We start from the raw sequence: 18,406 nt of genomic DNA, 5'->3' as shown, positions 1-18,406 counted from the left end.
GGAGGTATATCTATAGATATGCACATGCACATGTATGTGCATATCTGTAGTTGACCATGCCTACTTATACAAAAACAGAGACATGTGTTTACTAAATGTCACCTAACTCATGAACATGGAACATAGTTATGCTTTATGTTTTGTTTATATGTCAGGGTAGGAGCTCTTTATTTACCAGACAGTGGGCGGAACAAAACGTTACGTACCGTCCAGACGTATGACGTTGTACTTACGTCTTGCGTCAACTCAAATCGAAGTAGATTTCTCCAGGCGTACACTCTTAATTTTCTGCATTGCAATAAACCTTTTGTACATACATTCTTTAACATGGCCTGTTTGAAACCCCGGGAGCTTGCCGCTGTAAAGGAATATCCTTAAGGGATACCTCGAATGGGATCGAAATCTTCGCCTCTTTCAGCTAAGCTAACATTATTGCATTTAATAGCAAAACTCGCTAGCTAAGAAGCTAGCGCTAGCTCTTAGCTATCCCTACCCTACGGTCGAGCTAGCTATGCATTAGCACTTTAGCCTAGCTCGCCAACCAGTGACAACTGACAAAGGTAAACAACACACCTTTTGAGTCTGTTTATGGATTATCATAACTCAAACAACTTTAGCGAGTTAACTAGCTGCAACATGCTGACGAATAAAACTGCGTCCTAATGTCCCTGTTTGCACCGCTAAACAGATACGGAGAAAATGGGCAGCAATAGCTTTAACGAGAATAAACAATACAACGATTGAATCCCTTAACGCTGGCTTAGCTAACCAAGTTTATGACGTGTGCAAAGAAGATTTTTGTAGCATTGAATAACTATGAAGCAATTGTGTGTTGAAAACTGTTTCGAAGCTTTTATTAGTCAAAATGGCGACACCTGCTGGACAAGCCCTTTGTATTGCATTTGTATAGATGGATTAAATCCAATAAATCTGAAATCATGATACAAAACTGTTAGCTGGTTTAAGGATTTTTCCTTAAACCAGGTTTTTATTATATGTATTTTGTTTGGTTACATTAATGATACAAAACATGTCACCTTTACTGTTAAATACTAAAGCAACTCACCCCGACGTTAAAACGAGCGCGACAGCTCTCTAATGCGAGTTTGACTTTATGAGGCCTCGGGTGGTCACGTGATTTTTGGCGTGGTAAAGCGAGACACCGAAATATTTAACATTACTTCTGCTATAAAAAGGTCTGAACGCCGTGATGTGTTGTGTGACTCGAGGGTAACATCACTGCACTAAGCTAAATCTGGCTAACTGCTAATGCTAGGCTGCCGGGTGTAATATTACACCCGGCAGCCTTTCAACTCAATAAACGTTTCAACTCAATAAACTTCGCTGATATAATGATAACAACAGTCCGCTAAACCTAATATACAGGCCCTTGTGTTTGTTCTTTAATCACCATTTTAGCACATTATGTTACAGGTGCTGCATTTAGAAGTGTTTTGAGTATATCGTTTTGGCATGTAACGTTAGCATACCATTGCCGGTTAGCATATACATAGTGAATTCTATAAAGCTGTTGTAAATAAAAGGCACAAGTGGTTGTCACCACATCATTCTTTTGAAATCAGCCCATTTTGGTGTTGCCTTAAGCATGACTCTGGTAACGGCTTTTACTGTACAAACGGCTTTTACTGTACAAACGGCTTTTACTGTACAAACAGCTTTTACTGTACAAACAGCTTTTGTGATTGACTTATATTTTCATATGACTCGAGCTTTGTTATCAGGATCGAATCTATATGCATTGATGTAGTTTACCAAAAGCTTACCTCAAGTAACACCCTTACAGTCAAAGTTATAACTGAGATGTGTTATGATATATTTCCTATTCTGATTTGAATAAGTCAATGTTGTATAACAGCGTAATATTAGTTGTTAGCTCATCATAAACAGGTTGAAGCATTTATGTGTGTCCTATATTGTTGTTGTTGTTGTGTCACATTATCCTACATTCTGTAAAATCAGTCCGTCACCCACTAAGGCTGATGTTCTATCACTCAAGAAAATATATATTTATTTTGCGGCTTTTGGTCTAAACATGAGCCCAAACAAGACTATTCTTTATTTGTCAAAGGACTCGTGTTCACTTGTTTGTATATATATATATACAAGTGTGGTTGGTGTTATGCTAAATTGATTTACATAAAAAAGAAAAAAGGTAATCACATTTGGATTGAATGGGTGTATAATGTCTAGATATTTGGTTGGTTAAGGTTATTCATTTAATTTAGAAAAATGCGCTTATTGCCATCTGATATGTTTCTCTCTGTTTTTTTATTTCAATAGGGCACAGATGATGTGATCCTGAACATGCTAGAGTGAAAAACAAAGTTGTTCCTGTTTGTGGCACTACCAACCACGATTGACACACTATAAGCCTTCCATCCTAGGATATCTTACCAATAATCTACTCTGCCACCTGTCTGCAGTTCTTTCTGCACGTGAACCATGTGAGGGCCCCTCGGTCCAGTCTGAGGGGATCCCAGGACTGTTGCAAATACGACCCCGCTGTGCGGGGTGGGACTGATCCTGTCTGCGTCTAAGAGAGCAGTCTTTCCAGTATCCCCCTGCCCAGCCACACGTTACTGTTCTCCCGACCAGGGAGACACGCCATGATGTTCCGGGATCAGGTAGGTATCCTCACAGATTGGTTCAAGGGCTGGAATGAGTGTGAACAGACGGTGGCACTGTTGTCCCTCCTGAAGAGGGTGTCGCGCACCCAAGCTCGCTTCTTACACATCTGCCTTGAACACTGGCTGGCAGACTGCACAGAGATACACATCCTAGAAGCTGAGGCCAACAATGCAGGTATATGAGAGTTTATTATTATGAGTGTTTTGTTATATATATTTAATGATCTCTGTTGACGAAGCATTATTAGAAGTTTCTTCTTCTTAAATGGAAAAATGCCTATATTGAACCAGTACTAACATATTAATTGTTGGTGAATCTCTCTGTATTCCCTTTTGTAAATAGCAATTGTCAGCCAGTGGCATCAGGAGCCAAAAGAGAAGGTTGTGTCCTTGCTGCTGTCCCATCTGCCTCTGCTGCAGCCACGCAACAGCGAGGCCAAGTGTGAGTACATGAAGCTGCTGCAGAAGGTGTTAAGTCACACTATTGAGAGTAGCCTGTTTGTGGAAGAAAGCCGGCAGCTGCTGTCCTACGCGCTCATCCACCCTGCCACCACACTGGATGACCGCACCTCTCTGGCCATGTGGTTAAACCACCTGGAGGAGCACCTATCCAGTGGCTACGCCCCCCGGCCCCCATCTAGCCCCTACCACCCTCGCCAAGGCTCAGATGAATGGCCCAGCTCTGCTGAGTCTCTGGACCCGGGCCACGCCTGGCACGACCAGTCCCCTTCATCCAGCACATCTCCAGCAGGCCAGAACGGACACATGCCTTTCCCGGGCGGGATGTCCTCTCCCATAAACAGCAATAACACAGGTGATGTTGTTATTTTTCAAATTGGGTAAAAACACAAGGAAATAGTTTTGTACCAGTGTTTAAGCCATTCTAGACACCCTCTGTTGTGCTAACAGTATGTACCATTTTTGTAAATGTTTTATGGTGTAATAATTTCCTTAATTTTTCTCATCAGCATTTCGATTGTTTCTCATATATTAATTGTTTCTATTCCCAGGTCTGGGTGGGCAGATGCAGCCCAGCCCTCTGAAGAAGTCCATGTCCGTTATTCCTTCCAGTCCCCAGGCTTGTGGCTCTGAGTGGGTTACCCATGAGGATATAGGGGGCCGGCAGAACTACATTCTAGACCACGCGCCCCTTTCACCCCAGAGCAGTGTAGCCTCCTCTGGCAGTGAGCAGACTGAAGACCAAGGCTCCGCTCGCAACACCTTCAACGAGGATGGCAGTGGCATGAAAGGTCAGAATTCATCGCCTAACTGAGCCAACGGTGCTCACAAAACCACGCACAGTCCACAGCTGTGGTAATATTAGCCGAAATGTAACATTGCATTTTTTTTTGTATCCCTTGGTGTGTTCTAGATGTTCCTGGTTGGTTGAAGAGTCTCCGCCTCCATAAATATGCATCACTTTTCTCCCAGATGAACTATGACGAGATGATGATTCTCAATGAACACCACCTGGAGTCACAGGTTTTTAATCCTCCTTTTTATATACACTGGGGCTGGGCTTTGATTACTCCACCCTCCTTATCAATTGTGAACATTATGGGCCTCTAACCTCATGATACATCCACTCTCAATGAGGCATGAAATTAACCGACGCACCCCACAGTTATATGGAGCCAGTCAAACATACAAATGGTGGATTTTGCCTCTGGCCCTTGGCTTTAATGAAACAAATGGTGATTAGGTTTGTTATTTAGTAACTGTATACACTGCACAGTGTTCCCACAAGGGAATACTCCCCTGCTTCTCACGGCAACTTGTTACTTTCTCTCCCCGTTTTAGAACGTCACTAAAGGAGCGCGGCATAAGATCGCCCTGAGTATCCAGAAACTGCGAGAGAGGCAGAGTGTGCTCAAGTCTTTAGAAAAGGTAATTCAAGTGGGAGGATGATGCTCTTCCCTTTCTAAGAAAAATGGCAAACGTGTTTTGTTTGAAATAATTTGTGCTTGTCGTACTTGAGTATGTACTTGTTGAGGATTACGTGACACTTGAGATACTTCCATTCTGTCGGTTGGTAAAGAAAATGTATGCCATCAACGAGTCTAAAATCCCGTAACCCCAAATTGACCTCTGAATAACCGACGCAGTATGTGCCACTAATGTTGTCATCTCACGGCAGGATATCTTGGAAGGGGGAAACCTGCGTAATGCTCTCCAGGAGCTACAGCAGATCATCACCACACCCATCAAGGTCTACTGCCCCCCCAGCGCAGCACAGATGCTCCTGGACGCAGCCACGGCCTCAGACTCAGCCACCTCCTCGACAGACGCCACAAAAACAGGAGCAGACAAAGAGACTGAGGGCTTCCAGTCCCACCACCCCCCCCTCCTGCGACGGAGACTCCTCAGCCACACCCATCTCAGACGGCGACATTGCAGGACAGTTCACCCGGGTCATGGGTAAAGGTAAGAGTAAGAGGTTTTTTCCCATAATTAATTTGATCACACTTAGATTATAGACTTCCAAGGGAGTTGTCATCTGTCTTTTATAAAGTGCTCTTTGACAACACACATAAGACACAATAAACAGCATAGTAAAATACTGTAATAAAACTATTCAGGCATTTTATCATTTTGTCAGCATTCAACATAAAACGCAGGCCGAGTGCTATATTAATTATCCATATCCACCTTCCCTCAGATCCAGGTTTACTTTATAGACATGAATACATAAACAGGCGGGGTTGTCATGGTACACACACTTCTTGGGTTGCCCTGGTTTTGAGGTCAATGTTCAGTATTTATTTTGGTTCACAAAAACACAAAGAAATGCAGAAAATAACGTTTGTTTCATTTATTATTAGCCATTCAGTTTGATTTTATTTCGGTAATTGACACTTTCCTGGAATGTCTTTGTTAATAAACGAATGAAGTGTATCCACAGACATTCACCACTTTATTTGAACAACATCATTATTCAGTTCCTTACACATTGTTGAAAGCATGCTGAAGCTGCTAAAGTACAACTGGTGCTCTGCCAAAGCTTTTCAGGTAAAACTTGCATCTAGAAACTATTTTGTGGCGGTGTAATGGACCTAAATACTGTTGACAGTTTAAGTCACAGTGTACAGAACTGAGGGTGGAACGCCAAACCAAACGCCCTGTACCGAATGGTTCGGGACAAAAACACATAACATTATAGAATTAATATAAACCCTTGATTTTTTGTTTCAGTGTGCACCCAGCTGCTGGTGTCCAGGCCAGATGAGGAGAACATCAGCTGTTACCTTCAGCTCATTGAGAAGTGTCTGACTCATGAGGTGAGAACCTGAAGGTTTTTTTTTTGCCGAATGATGCATGTATGTGTGTTGCAATTGTTGTAAAGGCCTCTAGTAGTCACTACAATGAATCATACTTAAATTACATAAAGACAAATTTACATGCAATTCGGTATTATAGAATCTTGTTATCATCTCCGTTTTTTCTTTTGAGGTGAGGAATAAAAATGTTGCTTAAAAAAATCACAAATTCCAGGAGTTAATACCCTGTTCATTCTCTTTGAAAATCTGGCGCCTTTATTCTTCTGCCATCTCTTTTACTCGATGTCAGGCTTTCACAGAAACTCACAAGAAAAGGCTGGTCTCCTGGAAGCAGCAGGTCCTCAAACTGCTTCGCCTGTTCCCTCGGAAAGCTATGCTGGACATGCCTGTGTACCGACAGAAAGGGTGAGAGTCTGCCTGCCCTCTCTACCTTTGATCTCCCTCTCCAGCAGGGGAGATGTCAGAACTTATGAATGTTACATTTCCCTGCACCCATCCCTACTGTCTAACTTTTACCTCTTTGACTCCCACTTCCAAATTCATAGAATAACTATAATTTGAGGTGACAGTTGTCTTACATGGATTGCTAATGTATGTTCCGTTTGTTGTTTTTTTTGCTCTAGCTGGACCTATGGGTCCAACTCCCTCCCCACAGCAGGCTCTGTGAGTGGAGTTGTAGGGCGGCGGGGACAAAGGGCGTTCCAGTTGACTCCTCGTGGACTCCCAGCCGGGCGCATCGGTCTACTGAGTCCCGGCGGGATAGGGGGAGCATCTCCACGCCACACACTCACTAATCCTGCGCTGGCAGGCCAGGGGAGACAAGTCAGTATTGGTGCCAATGGATGAGCATTTTAACCCCAGTCTGTGCCACGTCTAGAGCAACAGATCGGATCTAGCAATGATGTCATATTATATCTATTGTTTGGTGATTTTTTAATTTGAATTAAAACCCTTTGTGCTTAAAGCGGACTAGACAACTGAAAGCACTAACCTGATTTCAATATGTCCACTCCTTTATTTGAAATCTGCATAATGTCATGCCCAAGGAGACAAAACAGGCCTTAGTAAACAGTTGTTCTGACAAACGGGAGACTTTGGCAGTTAAGACAGTCAGGGATCACATTTTGATTGAATCTTTATCATACCTTGAAGAGTTTCTCTGTAATGACTTAGGTGAGAGATAAGAAAGGTCCTCCCAGGATGAGTGGCATTTGAGTAATGAGAACATGTTGTTTTCCTCTACAGAACCTGTGGTTTGCCAACCCTGGGGGCAGTAACAGCATGCCGAGCCAGAGTCGCAGCTCCGTGCAGCGGACACACTCACTCCCTGTCCACACTTCCCCTCAAACCATGCTCATGTTCCAGCAGCAAGGTATGTATGAGGTCCGGCCTCTTTTGCTTTTTACTTACATGGGTGTATGGAACCAAAGTCTATCCCTGCCCTTGTTTTCATTTGAATTTTCTGTAGTCTTTGCCACAATGTACAAATGTTACCAGACCAGCGATTCCTATGTGTTGCTTATCTATAACCTCTTTTCCTTATTTAGGTGAAATCATCATTTTTTTCCTAGCTAGGCTTGGTGGTTTTGCTCTAGTTGAATGTTTTAAAAGCATTTTTAGCAGTAGATATGCACCACACTGATACACACTCTTTACAACAGATATCAGTACAAGAACACAAGTGAACAAATGATTACAAAAACAACCTCAAACTAAGTTTTATTTTACTTGATTCAAAGCAAAGGTAACCCCACCCTAACGGCCCGTCCACACAGCGGCGTGCGTTGAAAGCTTCACCATTCACTTTGAATGGGGTGACGTCACTTTTCGCCAAACTGCATTGTGGGAAGCGAAGCAGAGCTTTGCTGGCGTGGCTCGCTGCAAAAGTTGAGCAATGTTCAACTTTTGAAGCCTTGGCAGAAGCGTCAGCCAATCGAATCATATGCCAGTACAAGCTCTAGCCAATCAAACTGCTGCTCGTGTGTCAGGGGCGGGAGATTCATGTGATTGGTTGTTGGTCGAGTTTCAGACACGCCCGCCGGCAATCTTCAACGCACGCCGCTGTGTGGACGGGCCGTAAGGGACATTATAATGACTGACTGTGTTGGAAAACTGTGTGTTTACTACTGTTTTCCATTGATAGTGTCTGAATTTGGGAGTAACTATAGTAACTGCAAAGTCGTAACGACATTAACAACAGAACATTTTGATAATATATCACATATGTCATTCTCCCTGTGAATTGATTGAAATTAATGTGGTTATATAGTTGATGTACAAATGCTGCCTGTATCTTTAGCAGTGTGTGTCATGCACTGTCAGACGCCAGCAGACATTAAAGAGCTGCTGCAGCCTCACATCAGCAGCAGGTCTCAGATCAGGGTTTGCTGGGTGTTCCTTGCTCCACACCAAAGGCGACTGCTTTTGAAGTTGAAGCCCCTGAAACTGGAAAATCTCTCCGATTTGGTCTGTGGACACAAAAAACTGCACCCAAGGACTTTTTTTATTAGACTTGCTTTTCCATAGCTTTGGTGGTTGAGCTTGACGTCTGCATTTTCTGTCTGTTGTTTTGTATTTTCCTTATTATTTTGTATGTTGTTGTGAAGCACTCGTTGATGACTACTCTGTACTGTTATTATATGTGGCAGATTCGACTTGGTAAATCGTGTTTAGTACGTGTGACACAGAACTAAATCCCCAGGTAATGAGCATAATCAGGTCAGAGAATTGTTTGAACATTAGAATCAGAATCAGAAACGGGTTTATTGCCAGGTAGGTTCACACATACGAGGAATTTGACTTGATGTCATGGTGCATACATAAAATATAAAACAAAGAATCTCCATATAAAACAAGAAATCTAAAACAAAACAAAAAATCTTTAAGGACACTATAATCAAATATAGTTAAATAGCAATAAAATAAAGCAGTAATTTACAGCAAAATGCAGAGAGTTATAAAATAAGAAATTAACTTAATAGGAGTTCTTCAGCAAACGAGTACAGGATATTTTCACTTAAACCAGATAATAATAATTGTTTTAAATCAGCAAATGAATGACTTATACTTTGATACATATTCAACTATGATTTAGTGAATTTAGAGCACTAAATCAATGGACTGAATGGCATTCCTGACTGTCATACAAACCTAAATCTTCTTTCCTTCTTGTCCTCCTCCCCTTAGAATGCCAAGTTCCCGGTGCAGACCTGGAGATCAACCCCACGCTGGAGTCACTATGCCTCAGTATGACGGAGCATGCCTTAGGGGGTAAGTGTCCTCAGCAGCCCGCTGCTAAAGCTACACAACAACACCAAATTCAGTTCTATAAGTAGGCCATGAAAGAATATCATTTAGTGAGGGATTTGTGTCCACCAGGAAGACATACTAACTTGGTCAGACAGCCGTTTGTTGACTTTTATCATTCATATTTAATTCATTACATTTGTTTATTAATAACATCGGAATAATGTCGTTAGTCAAGTCACAGTGTGGGTCCTCTTGCTGAGACATCGAGAAAGACACACACTTATCTCTGAGCATTATATGGTGTACCTAAATTGCAACATTTGCATTATTGTGTCATACAAGTTTAAGGGTTAGTAGCTCTGTATTACTTTACTTCTCTCTAGTGTTGTGTGACTGACACAGAAAAGTATCCCTGTTGCATTCATCTTTATATAATATAAGAGAGTAAGCTTTATGTATTTCCCTTTTATGTCTTAGAGACAGATGAGGTTATTGAGACATCTTTTTCTATCTCGCTATGTACAGTCTAAAACTGTTTAGCACAGAGTTTAGCCTAGTTTAGCTTTCTAGATGTCTAAGATCAATTATTAAGGACACTGGAATGTATCCACAAACAGCAGTGGCAAATAAAAGACATGCTATCATACTTCATGTTTTCCTTTTTAAAGGAAATGGCATCAAACTTCCTTTCAATAACATAAACAGCCATTGTAGAGGAACACATGTTGACGACAATAGCCACAAAGTCATTTGAGAAGATCAAATGTACATTCATTCGGCAGAGAGGTTAGTGTTATGGTTTGCCAACGTGGGGAAGGAGCTGCTATTTATCTAGAAATATGATGTGTTCAATGGCTGGCATGCCGTCAAAGTGCATTCAATAAATGTAAGAAATTCATGGACACATAAAACGACATCAATAACATACTTTTGCTCCTGGGAGAAAAGGGACTAGAATGATTCCATTCCTCTTAAACTTGCCTTAAGGATCAAATGTATATGGTGCAATATGTTTTCTGATTGTAGATGTCTTGAAACATATTTATTTCCAATCTCCTCCTCAGATGGAACAGACCGGACATCAACCATATGAAAGGAAGAAATAAAAAATATACACTTCAGTTGAGGCCTGTTCAGTTCCTCATCACCCAGCACAAAGATATACGTATGCTTAAGAAAACCAGGCAAAGCAGTCACTACAAAATGACAAAAAAACTGTGTATATGTTCTCTAATATTTTTGTACTTTATTATATACAACTAAGTTTATTAAAAATGGAATACAGATGATTATTATATTGCAGGACAGAGAAAAAAGCAAACTGCTCCATGTCACCTGCAGGACTGTGACATGATGTGCAGAGGCTCAGTTTGCCGTGGTCTGAGAGAAAAACGGTGGATTGGTGCTGTCTTAAACGGGCTCTGCCCTACAAGTTACTCTTCTTTTCCTCCTGCCTTGGAGCAAGGCTTCTTTCCAGAACACACTGACAGCCACAGCCCCTGCACCACATGAGTACATTCAGAAAATGTCCAGCCAGAAGTAAGGCACTTTTATTAAAAGATCTCTGATATTAACTAAACTGTAATTGGCCCTAGGAAACACTGAGGTTCCACTTGTAGACAGTTATTGAAACGGATACCAATACCCTTTCTTGCCACCCTTATTGTTCTCTAACCAGTGCAGTGCTTGTGTTAAGGTGATGGCTCGTATTGGTTGAAACTTAGAACTCTTTCCTTGATTCTTTTATCCTCTCTAGAGGACTGGTTTTCATGGCAAGAGGAGGACCAAAAAGGATTAAGGTAAAGCTTGTAATTCAACCATTTTTGTCTTGGTTATTTTCCCTGAACCCATAGTCAAAGAAGAAGTGACTGCTGTCCTCCTCTACACATTTACAAAGCCAAAGAGAAGGGTTGTGTGATTGTTAATTTGCAAAGGATATTTGTAGTGAAGTGCAACAGAATGGTATAATTTTTCTTTTAAAAGAACAGCAGCCTGAATAATTTATGCCAGCTGCAATTTGTCTGTTATTTTATGCCCTACTATGTGGATGATGATGAATCCCATTTTGTGCCGAGGAAAATCACCAGAGGGGTGAATAAGGGCTGGTGAGGATTGTGCTGTGCGAGAGCTGATTTGATATTGAACTGATAAAAGCGAGGAGGGTAGAGTGTTTTCAATTTACACTTTAAGCTGGGCGAGAAAACTAAATGAAACCCATCTCAACCCTCCGGCCACCTTATGATTGGCTCTGGTGAATGAAGCTTGAGCTTGTAATAAATGCTCCGGAGCGCAGCGCTTCAACCTTGCTGTGCCCTCTTCCTCAAATGGCCAACGTGACGATTTGATGAATCATTCTTTTCAAGGTGCTTGATGATGTCCATATTTTCAGTTTGTGTCTCAATGTGTTTCAGTCTCAGAACCCTAACATGATCATGTGGTATCAGTGTTGAATCAAAAAAACTTGTCTTATACAGCCTCTGTCTTTGAATGTGGCAGAGCGGAGGTGCATGTATGTGTAATATGGTCTTAACTTTTGGATTGCATCATAAGGCAGGGATAACCATTCACGTTTTATTTCAGCACAGCCATAGGAGTGTGTCTAGTAAAGATGGTTATTTAAAGATATCTTTTCCAATTGTATTTTGTACTCTCCCTTGGTATTGATAACTTATGCTTATTTTCTATAATCGCATGTTTTGCCACACTAATACAGCACTGTTGTAGATAGAGGACATGGTGGTTGATGGGGCCCAGTGTCACCAACAGCTAAAGCAGAAATCTTGCAACTAATGTTGTATGTTTATACCGCCTCAATGTCACTGTTTACATCCCTGGGATAATGCCCAATTCATTTTATCTGGTGTCATGAATACAATACTCCATTGTCTCACTATGTAACGCATTAAAGAACTGACGCCATCTCACACGAGATGGCTGGGTAGAGCCTGAACCGAAAGCCATCTACCCCCCTAATTCATGGACTGTATGAGCCTCAGTAGGTTTATTTCAAGTGGTAACTGTATGGGCATGTAACGCCTACTTTCTCTGGTCATACGGTGACTAGAGATAGCTTTTCTCGCCTTGTGATTGCACTTTGGCTGTCATGTCGTGATCAACTGTTCATGTGGTGCCTGAAATGCACAGCTCCAGCATCCTTAATATATCAATTTAATGGTCTTGAGTAATGTTCTAGTCAAGGATTTCTTCAGAGCAGGCTCTTGGATAGATCTGACTTACTAAAAGCATCACACTCACTCGTCTTCAGTGAGTTAACAATGCTGACAACTTTAAGACTCGGCTATATTATTTTTAACTATTCACTATACTGTATATCAATTATGTTATGTTACAAATGGCTCAGATTATCATTTTCATAGCCTCTGTGGATTTGTACAGCCTACATATGACTGCAAAAATAAGACAGGTACAGTGAGGCAGGTTTCTGCAAATGTCCATGCAGAATCAAGACGCATCAGAGGATGACAATGCTTATCTGAGCCACAGATTATGTGATTATGAGTAAACTGACACTAATAACAGGCCAAGGAATATGTTTACTCCATGTTTACATTCCACTGATGCATGAAATGAGTTGGGAAATGCACTTCACAAGTTCAGCCTGGTGTATTTTCACATACATCCACTAGGAGGTACAGAGCCTGTGTCACATGGAGACGTCTACCAAGTGGTCCCAAGATCATGTTAAAGTCCCTGCCAGGCTTAATTATTATTGAATTGATGCAGCCAGATGTAGGCTACATTGGATAGTTGTCTTGTACAATTTATATTTAATTCTGATTACACCCTGACATTTTCTAATATTTTATGAACCTTTTGCATCCCATGCTTATTCTACTTTTGTACTGTCACTCGTGTGAATGGTCTGAAGTGCAGCATCCGTCGGATCATTGACAGTCGAAATAAAGAGGTTCAGTTATTTTGCAACTTCAGTTGTGGATTGTCTTTTCGTCTATTTTATTTTTTACACTTGACATGCCTTTGAGCAGTTGAAAAAAAAGCTATTTGTATTAGTCTTATCTGTCATATTAAAGACATCCTTAATGTCCCGTTAATATTACAACAATTACTTTTTACTTCCGGGTTACACGGTTTTAGCCGAGTTCATTTATCAAGCCGCCTTTTTGTTAACGCCATTAGTTTATCTAAGAATAAAGAGAAGCCTTTTCATCTGGAAACTTTACAACAGCTGCTGAGGTTTGTACACATGTTGTGTTATGTTTGTGAAGGCTAGATATAAGTTGCCATCAACAAAATGTAACACTTTATCCTGTAGCAATGAGTACCCAAGTTAGCAGATAGCTAGCTGCTGCTAACTTAGCCGAACAGCTGCTCGGTTTTAGCCTGGTAGCTAATGTTATTGTTATTGCTTGAACATTTATAATTTGATCAGTCGATGTGCTTGGAGAGTTTGAGTTTGTCAAGTATGAGACGCTTGCTAATGTTAGCTTAGGTTGTAGCGATAAAAGTTTGGATTTGTTAATCGACGGTCCACCTTTTCTCGCACATACTAATGTTTTTTTTAAATCTCCTGTTCAGGAGAAGAGCGTAGTTGATAAGCAATGTAGTTCTCTCAATGTATACCAATTCATACCGGTAGCTAAATATTCTGGTAAACAAGAGTTGGTCGCTGGCGTAACGTTATACAACTGCATTTTACGTGATTTTCATTAACTTTCTAAAATTCTTCACGCTTAAAACGAACTTTTTTTATGACACTTTCAAAGGAAGTAGATGGTATAACAAGTTGTCAAGCGCATATGTAGGCCTATTTGTATTTATTTATTTATTTAAGAAGGGACAATGCACATTAATTATCAGGAGCACGGAAGTCCATCATGTAAATGTGATATTTAGAAAAAGAAAACACCTCTAAAATGTTGAAACATTAACATGGCCTTCAGGGAGTTAGTATTTGTATCAGGGCAGATGGGTTAGCACTAGTTTAATCAGTTTCACAAAAGTGTATCCATATTAATATGACTATTACCCTTACCTTGTTTTCCAGGTTGTTTTTACTCTGTGACCACAATGCATGGACAATGATGATGACGCTTCAAACTAGAGATGTGGATGGGAAACTTCCTGCCAAAAGCTAACAGCAATTACAAGTCACCCATTGGCAACACGTTTCAGTTTTTCTCATCACATAATCTATCATGTCATTACCAAAGGAGTCAGGAAACCGAGGAAAAGATCGAGAGAGAGGGGCTCGTCCCAAAGTGAGACAGAGCCGTTCTGAGGAGAGACGAGATGCACGCAGTGGACGCAAAGGTGGAAAGGGGAAGAAAAAAGGCCATGCTTCCTATGAACCAGCAGCTGAGAGGCCTGTCAGTGATGGCTTTCAGTATGGTGAGCTGTTGAGTGACCTAGAGACCAGGGACCAATCCTCCTCCTCTTCTTTGAAAGAGAGTTGGAGATGGCAGGGCTTGGAAGCTGCTGCTTCATTACTAGGACATGAACAGGTAACAGCCAGGCCTGGACTGGGAACAGTTTGCTCTGCTACAGAGAAACCTGGCGAAAGTGAGAGTAGAGGGTCAAGCAGCACACGCACTCCCTGGCAAAAAATCCAAGATGCAATGGGACAGTGTTTCCCAATAAAAACTCACAGTGCAGCCGCACCACCACCTTCTCCGTCTCCGTCTCCACCTCCAGAGGCTCCTTCACCGTCAGCTGCCTGTGCATCCTCGAGGCGCCTGATCCACCTCAGTGAGTTGATGTTGGATGACTGCCCTTTCCCTGTAGGATCGGAGCTGGCTCAGAAGTGGTACCTTATTAAGCAACACACAGCACCCATCACCCAGCCTCATGTGCTTGATTCGGAAGTCGTGTGCAGTGCGCCGACTTCGGCCATGGCTGCTGTGGTGGAGGATGTAGATGACAGGTTGCGAGAGCGCAGGCGCATCAGCATTGAACAAGGCGTCGAGCCACCACCCAACGCAGAGATCCACACATTTGAGGTGACGGCCCAAATTAACCCTCTGTACAAGCACGGCCCCAAGCTGGCTCATGGTATGAGTGAGTTAGCCGGGGCCGAGAGAGCCTCCGTTCATCAGCAGCAGCAGCTCCTTCTCCAAAGACAGCAGCAGCACCAGCTCCTTCTGCAGAGCTGTTTGGACACTCTGGATGAGGTGGTTGCCTCCGCGTCAGCCCCCTCCCAGACCTGTGACCCTATCCCTGACCCTCTGGTTGACCCAGAGGTGTCAGCGACCAACGTGCCCTCCAAAGCCATTCTTCCATCGACCGAGGATCACAAACATCACGATGGCTACCGCATTCATACTCAGATTGATTACATCCACTGTTTAGTTCCAGACCTGCTTCAGATCACGAACCTCCCGTGTTACTGGGGGGTGATGGACCGCTACGAGGCAGAGACGTTGCTAGAGGGAAAGCCTGAAGGCACCTTTCTGCTACGTGACTCTGCCCAGGAGGGATACCTGTTCTCTGTTAGCTTCCGCCGCTACGGCCGCTCACTCCATGCACGCATTGAACAGTGGAACCACAATTTCAGCTTCGACGTGCATGACCCCAGTGTCTTCCATGCTCCCACCGTTACAGGGCTGCTGGAGCACTACAAGGACCCCAACTCCTGCATGTTTTTCGAGCCCCTGCTGTCGAACCCCATCTATCGCACACAGCCCTTCACTCTGCAACAAATCTGCAGAGCGGTCACCAGCAGCTGCACAACCTATGATGGCATTAACATGCTACCCATTCCTAATGCTTTGAAAAAGCACCTGAAAGAATACCACTATAAGCAGAGAGTACGTGTACGGCCGATGGATACCTGGTGGGAATGAAGAAGAACTCAAATAATGGACTAAAAGAAACTAGTAAATACTCCCAAAACTGAACTGAACCAAGAGTTCTTCATTCAGTCTGCCTGTATTAACCTACACTGTTAACCTGCAATATACTTATTTATTTTATTCCTGCTGTACATGTCCTAACAATTCTACTAAATTACACTGATGTTACTATATGTAATCTCACTGATCGTGTCGACGCAAAGTTCTTTATGCTCAAATTAAACAAAGTTATTTAGATCAGAACTACGCTCACACATCCTCTGTGTTCTCAAGTGTGACTAAATCAGCTTAATTATCTGACGATGGGAAGTGTGTCCTAGTGTGAGTCGAGATGATTGTAATAGAGGTGTTCATCAGACACGTGCTGAGAAGGTGGGATACACACTGACAAGGTTTTCTTCTTGTTTCTGAGGTGTGGTAGTGTAGAACAATCAAAGTAATAGTTATTCTTTCCCACAATGAACCCACCACTGATTAAGGGGAGGAGATGTTTTTGGTGCAATGCTCCCTCATATTTATTTTTAAAGTAAGGGCTATAAGAGGTATTATTCACACATTGAGGTATGATCTTAAGCTTGCATAAGTCTTCTGTCAGGGTGCAAATGTGTCACATTTCCCCAGCCACTCATTAGATTAGCATTTGGATGGTAATGGTGCTCATTGTGTGCCTTGTTTTCACGGGTGGTTCAAATGCAGGGAAAGATGCAGTAAAGGAATACTATGATCAGATTTAACATCATTCAGTTGCTTTGTTTTTGGCTAAGATTGAAAGCATATCAGGTATTCTGCCAGTGCCAGCGGTGTTCATTAAGTTTGAAGTAAAGGATCAAATGTGACCCTACTGAACATGTCAGCAGGAGGTGATGCAGCTGTATTTTCAGAATACAAATAATGAAGCCCAGACGACTTCGAAACCTCATTTTGCTTAACGTCTTACTATTGTGTTGTCCAATTCTAAATGTAGTCTCTAAGGTTAGAGCTTTGTCTGGCTGTTTATAAATTGGCATCTAATTGTAATGTAAAGACCTGAATCCTTAAGAAATGTCATGTTGTTTTACTTCCTGCTGTGCTTAATTTATTTTAAAGAGGATCGGGGGGGGGGTCTACACACTCATTTCCATTCCAAATTACCATAGTGAATTAGCACTGATTAATCTTAATTAACAAAATTACGGGTGTGAGGAATTATGGCTTTTGAGCTTTTTTTCCTGAAGCTTGACGTGTCGGTTACGGAGACAAAAATCTACAAGTTCCCGAAAGAGTAATTTGTCTTAAGTAAAGACCTAAAGGCACAGAGGGAGCTAAATAATACAGTATGAACTAGTCAAGGGACATGTGCTTTCACACAGTCACACAAATGGACCGCAATTTACAATATAGTATTGTGTTATATGTGATTTGTTGAACGAATAAAATATGCATATTAATTATATTAAAATACCTTGCAATAATTATCTGTACATTGCAGATGGCCTTTCTGCATGTACAAATAAAACAACACAATAAAGATTAAAAAGCAATTATTGCTCGACCGACTTGCATTTGCCCGATTCTTTTGGACTCATTCAAGGGTTAATTCATGAATTACCTATGGTTAGGAGTCATTTACTGCTGTGTGGGATTCACATTTTGTTATAATGAAAACGCGAAAGAAAGACCACACTGCTAATGGTCGTGTGCACTAAGTAATAATCACAAAAGACAACCATGCCAGTGTTAATGTGAAAGCATGGAGAATTGATCCCAGATCATCTTTTGAACCCCTGAGATGCTGTTTTCTCCTTGAGATGGCCAATTTGATATGCAGAATGCAAATCATCCATGACAAGCACTCTTCCACTAATGAAGCAGCTATAATTTAAACGGCAGCATTAAAGCCTTCATTCAAAATGCAAAGTCAGGACCTTTGACCTTTGTATACCTAATTAAGTCATCACAAAAACTAAACTATAAAATCAGAGTTACTGTGTTGGAAGACATTTGACCCATCATGCATACACAAGTGTGTGCTCTGAACCCTGTAGACAAGCAATTTCAGATCCTTGACAGCTCAAGGCTTATGTCTTGTATTTCTAGCACACTACAATGCTTTGCAATCACACATACCTGCAGATGGGATCCAATAATAAACATTTCTAGACTTTTAACACTTCATTTTGTGTCCAATAGTTTCTCATTTTTATTTAAAGGAGCTAATAATGTGCTTTAATTAACTGTTTGATTTATATTTCCAATATAATAATTTCCTAGTGTAACCAGAAAGTCTTTGCTGAACATGCACTTTTGACAAATTAGTTTACAGGCAAGTGTACAATTGAATATATATTTGTCCAAATATCACATTACATCAGCTTTTGAACTAAAGCAACTTGTAATCAGTGCAAGAGGATATTCAGAACAG

The 18,406-nt window shown here is 41.6% G+C and overlaps 2 protein-coding genes across 2 annotated transcripts; both read left to right on the top strand.

Annotated features, from left to right (window-relative positions):
• The first annotated feature begins 231 nt into the window (after window positions 1-231).
• LOC117533897 (protein Smaug homolog 2) lies at window positions 232-13,125 on the top strand. The gene is given in 14 exon segments (XM_034197932.1): window positions 232-560; window positions 2,302-2,823; window positions 2,992-3,462; window positions 3,659-3,898; window positions 4,021-4,130; window positions 4,449-4,535; window positions 4,786-4,986; window positions 4,988-5,072; window positions 5,841-5,926; window positions 6,216-6,331; window positions 6,550-6,748; window positions 7,172-7,298; window positions 9,113-9,196; window positions 10,240-13,125. Coding segments are annotated over 13 exon segments (2,031 nt in total). The 5' UTR covers window positions 232-560; window positions 2,302-2,627; the 3' UTR covers window positions 10,269-13,125.
• A 137-nt stretch (window positions 13,126-13,262) lies between these two features.
• socs9 (suppressor of cytokine signaling 9) lies at window positions 13,263-17,536 on the top strand. Its single transcript, XM_034197933.1, has 2 exons — window positions 13,263-13,390; window positions 14,202-17,536. The coding sequence occupies exon 2, from the start codon at window positions 14,353-14,355 to the stop codon at window positions 15,994-15,996; it is 1,644 nt and encodes a 547-aa protein (XP_034053824.1). The 5' UTR covers window positions 13,263-13,390; window positions 14,202-14,352; the 3' UTR covers window positions 15,997-17,536.
• The last annotated feature ends 870 nt before the right edge of the window (window positions 17,537-18,406 follow it).

The sequence above is a fragment of the Gymnodraco acuticeps genome, unplaced genomic scaffold, assembly GCF_902827175.1.
Source record: "Gymnodraco acuticeps unplaced genomic scaffold, fGymAcu1.1, whole genome shotgun sequence".
NCBI classification, from domain to species: Eukaryota; Metazoa; Chordata; class Actinopteri; order Perciformes; family Bathydraconidae; genus Gymnodraco; species Gymnodraco acuticeps.
Note: the sequence above shows the minus strand (reverse complement) of the source record. Positions and strands in the feature narration are given on the sequence as shown.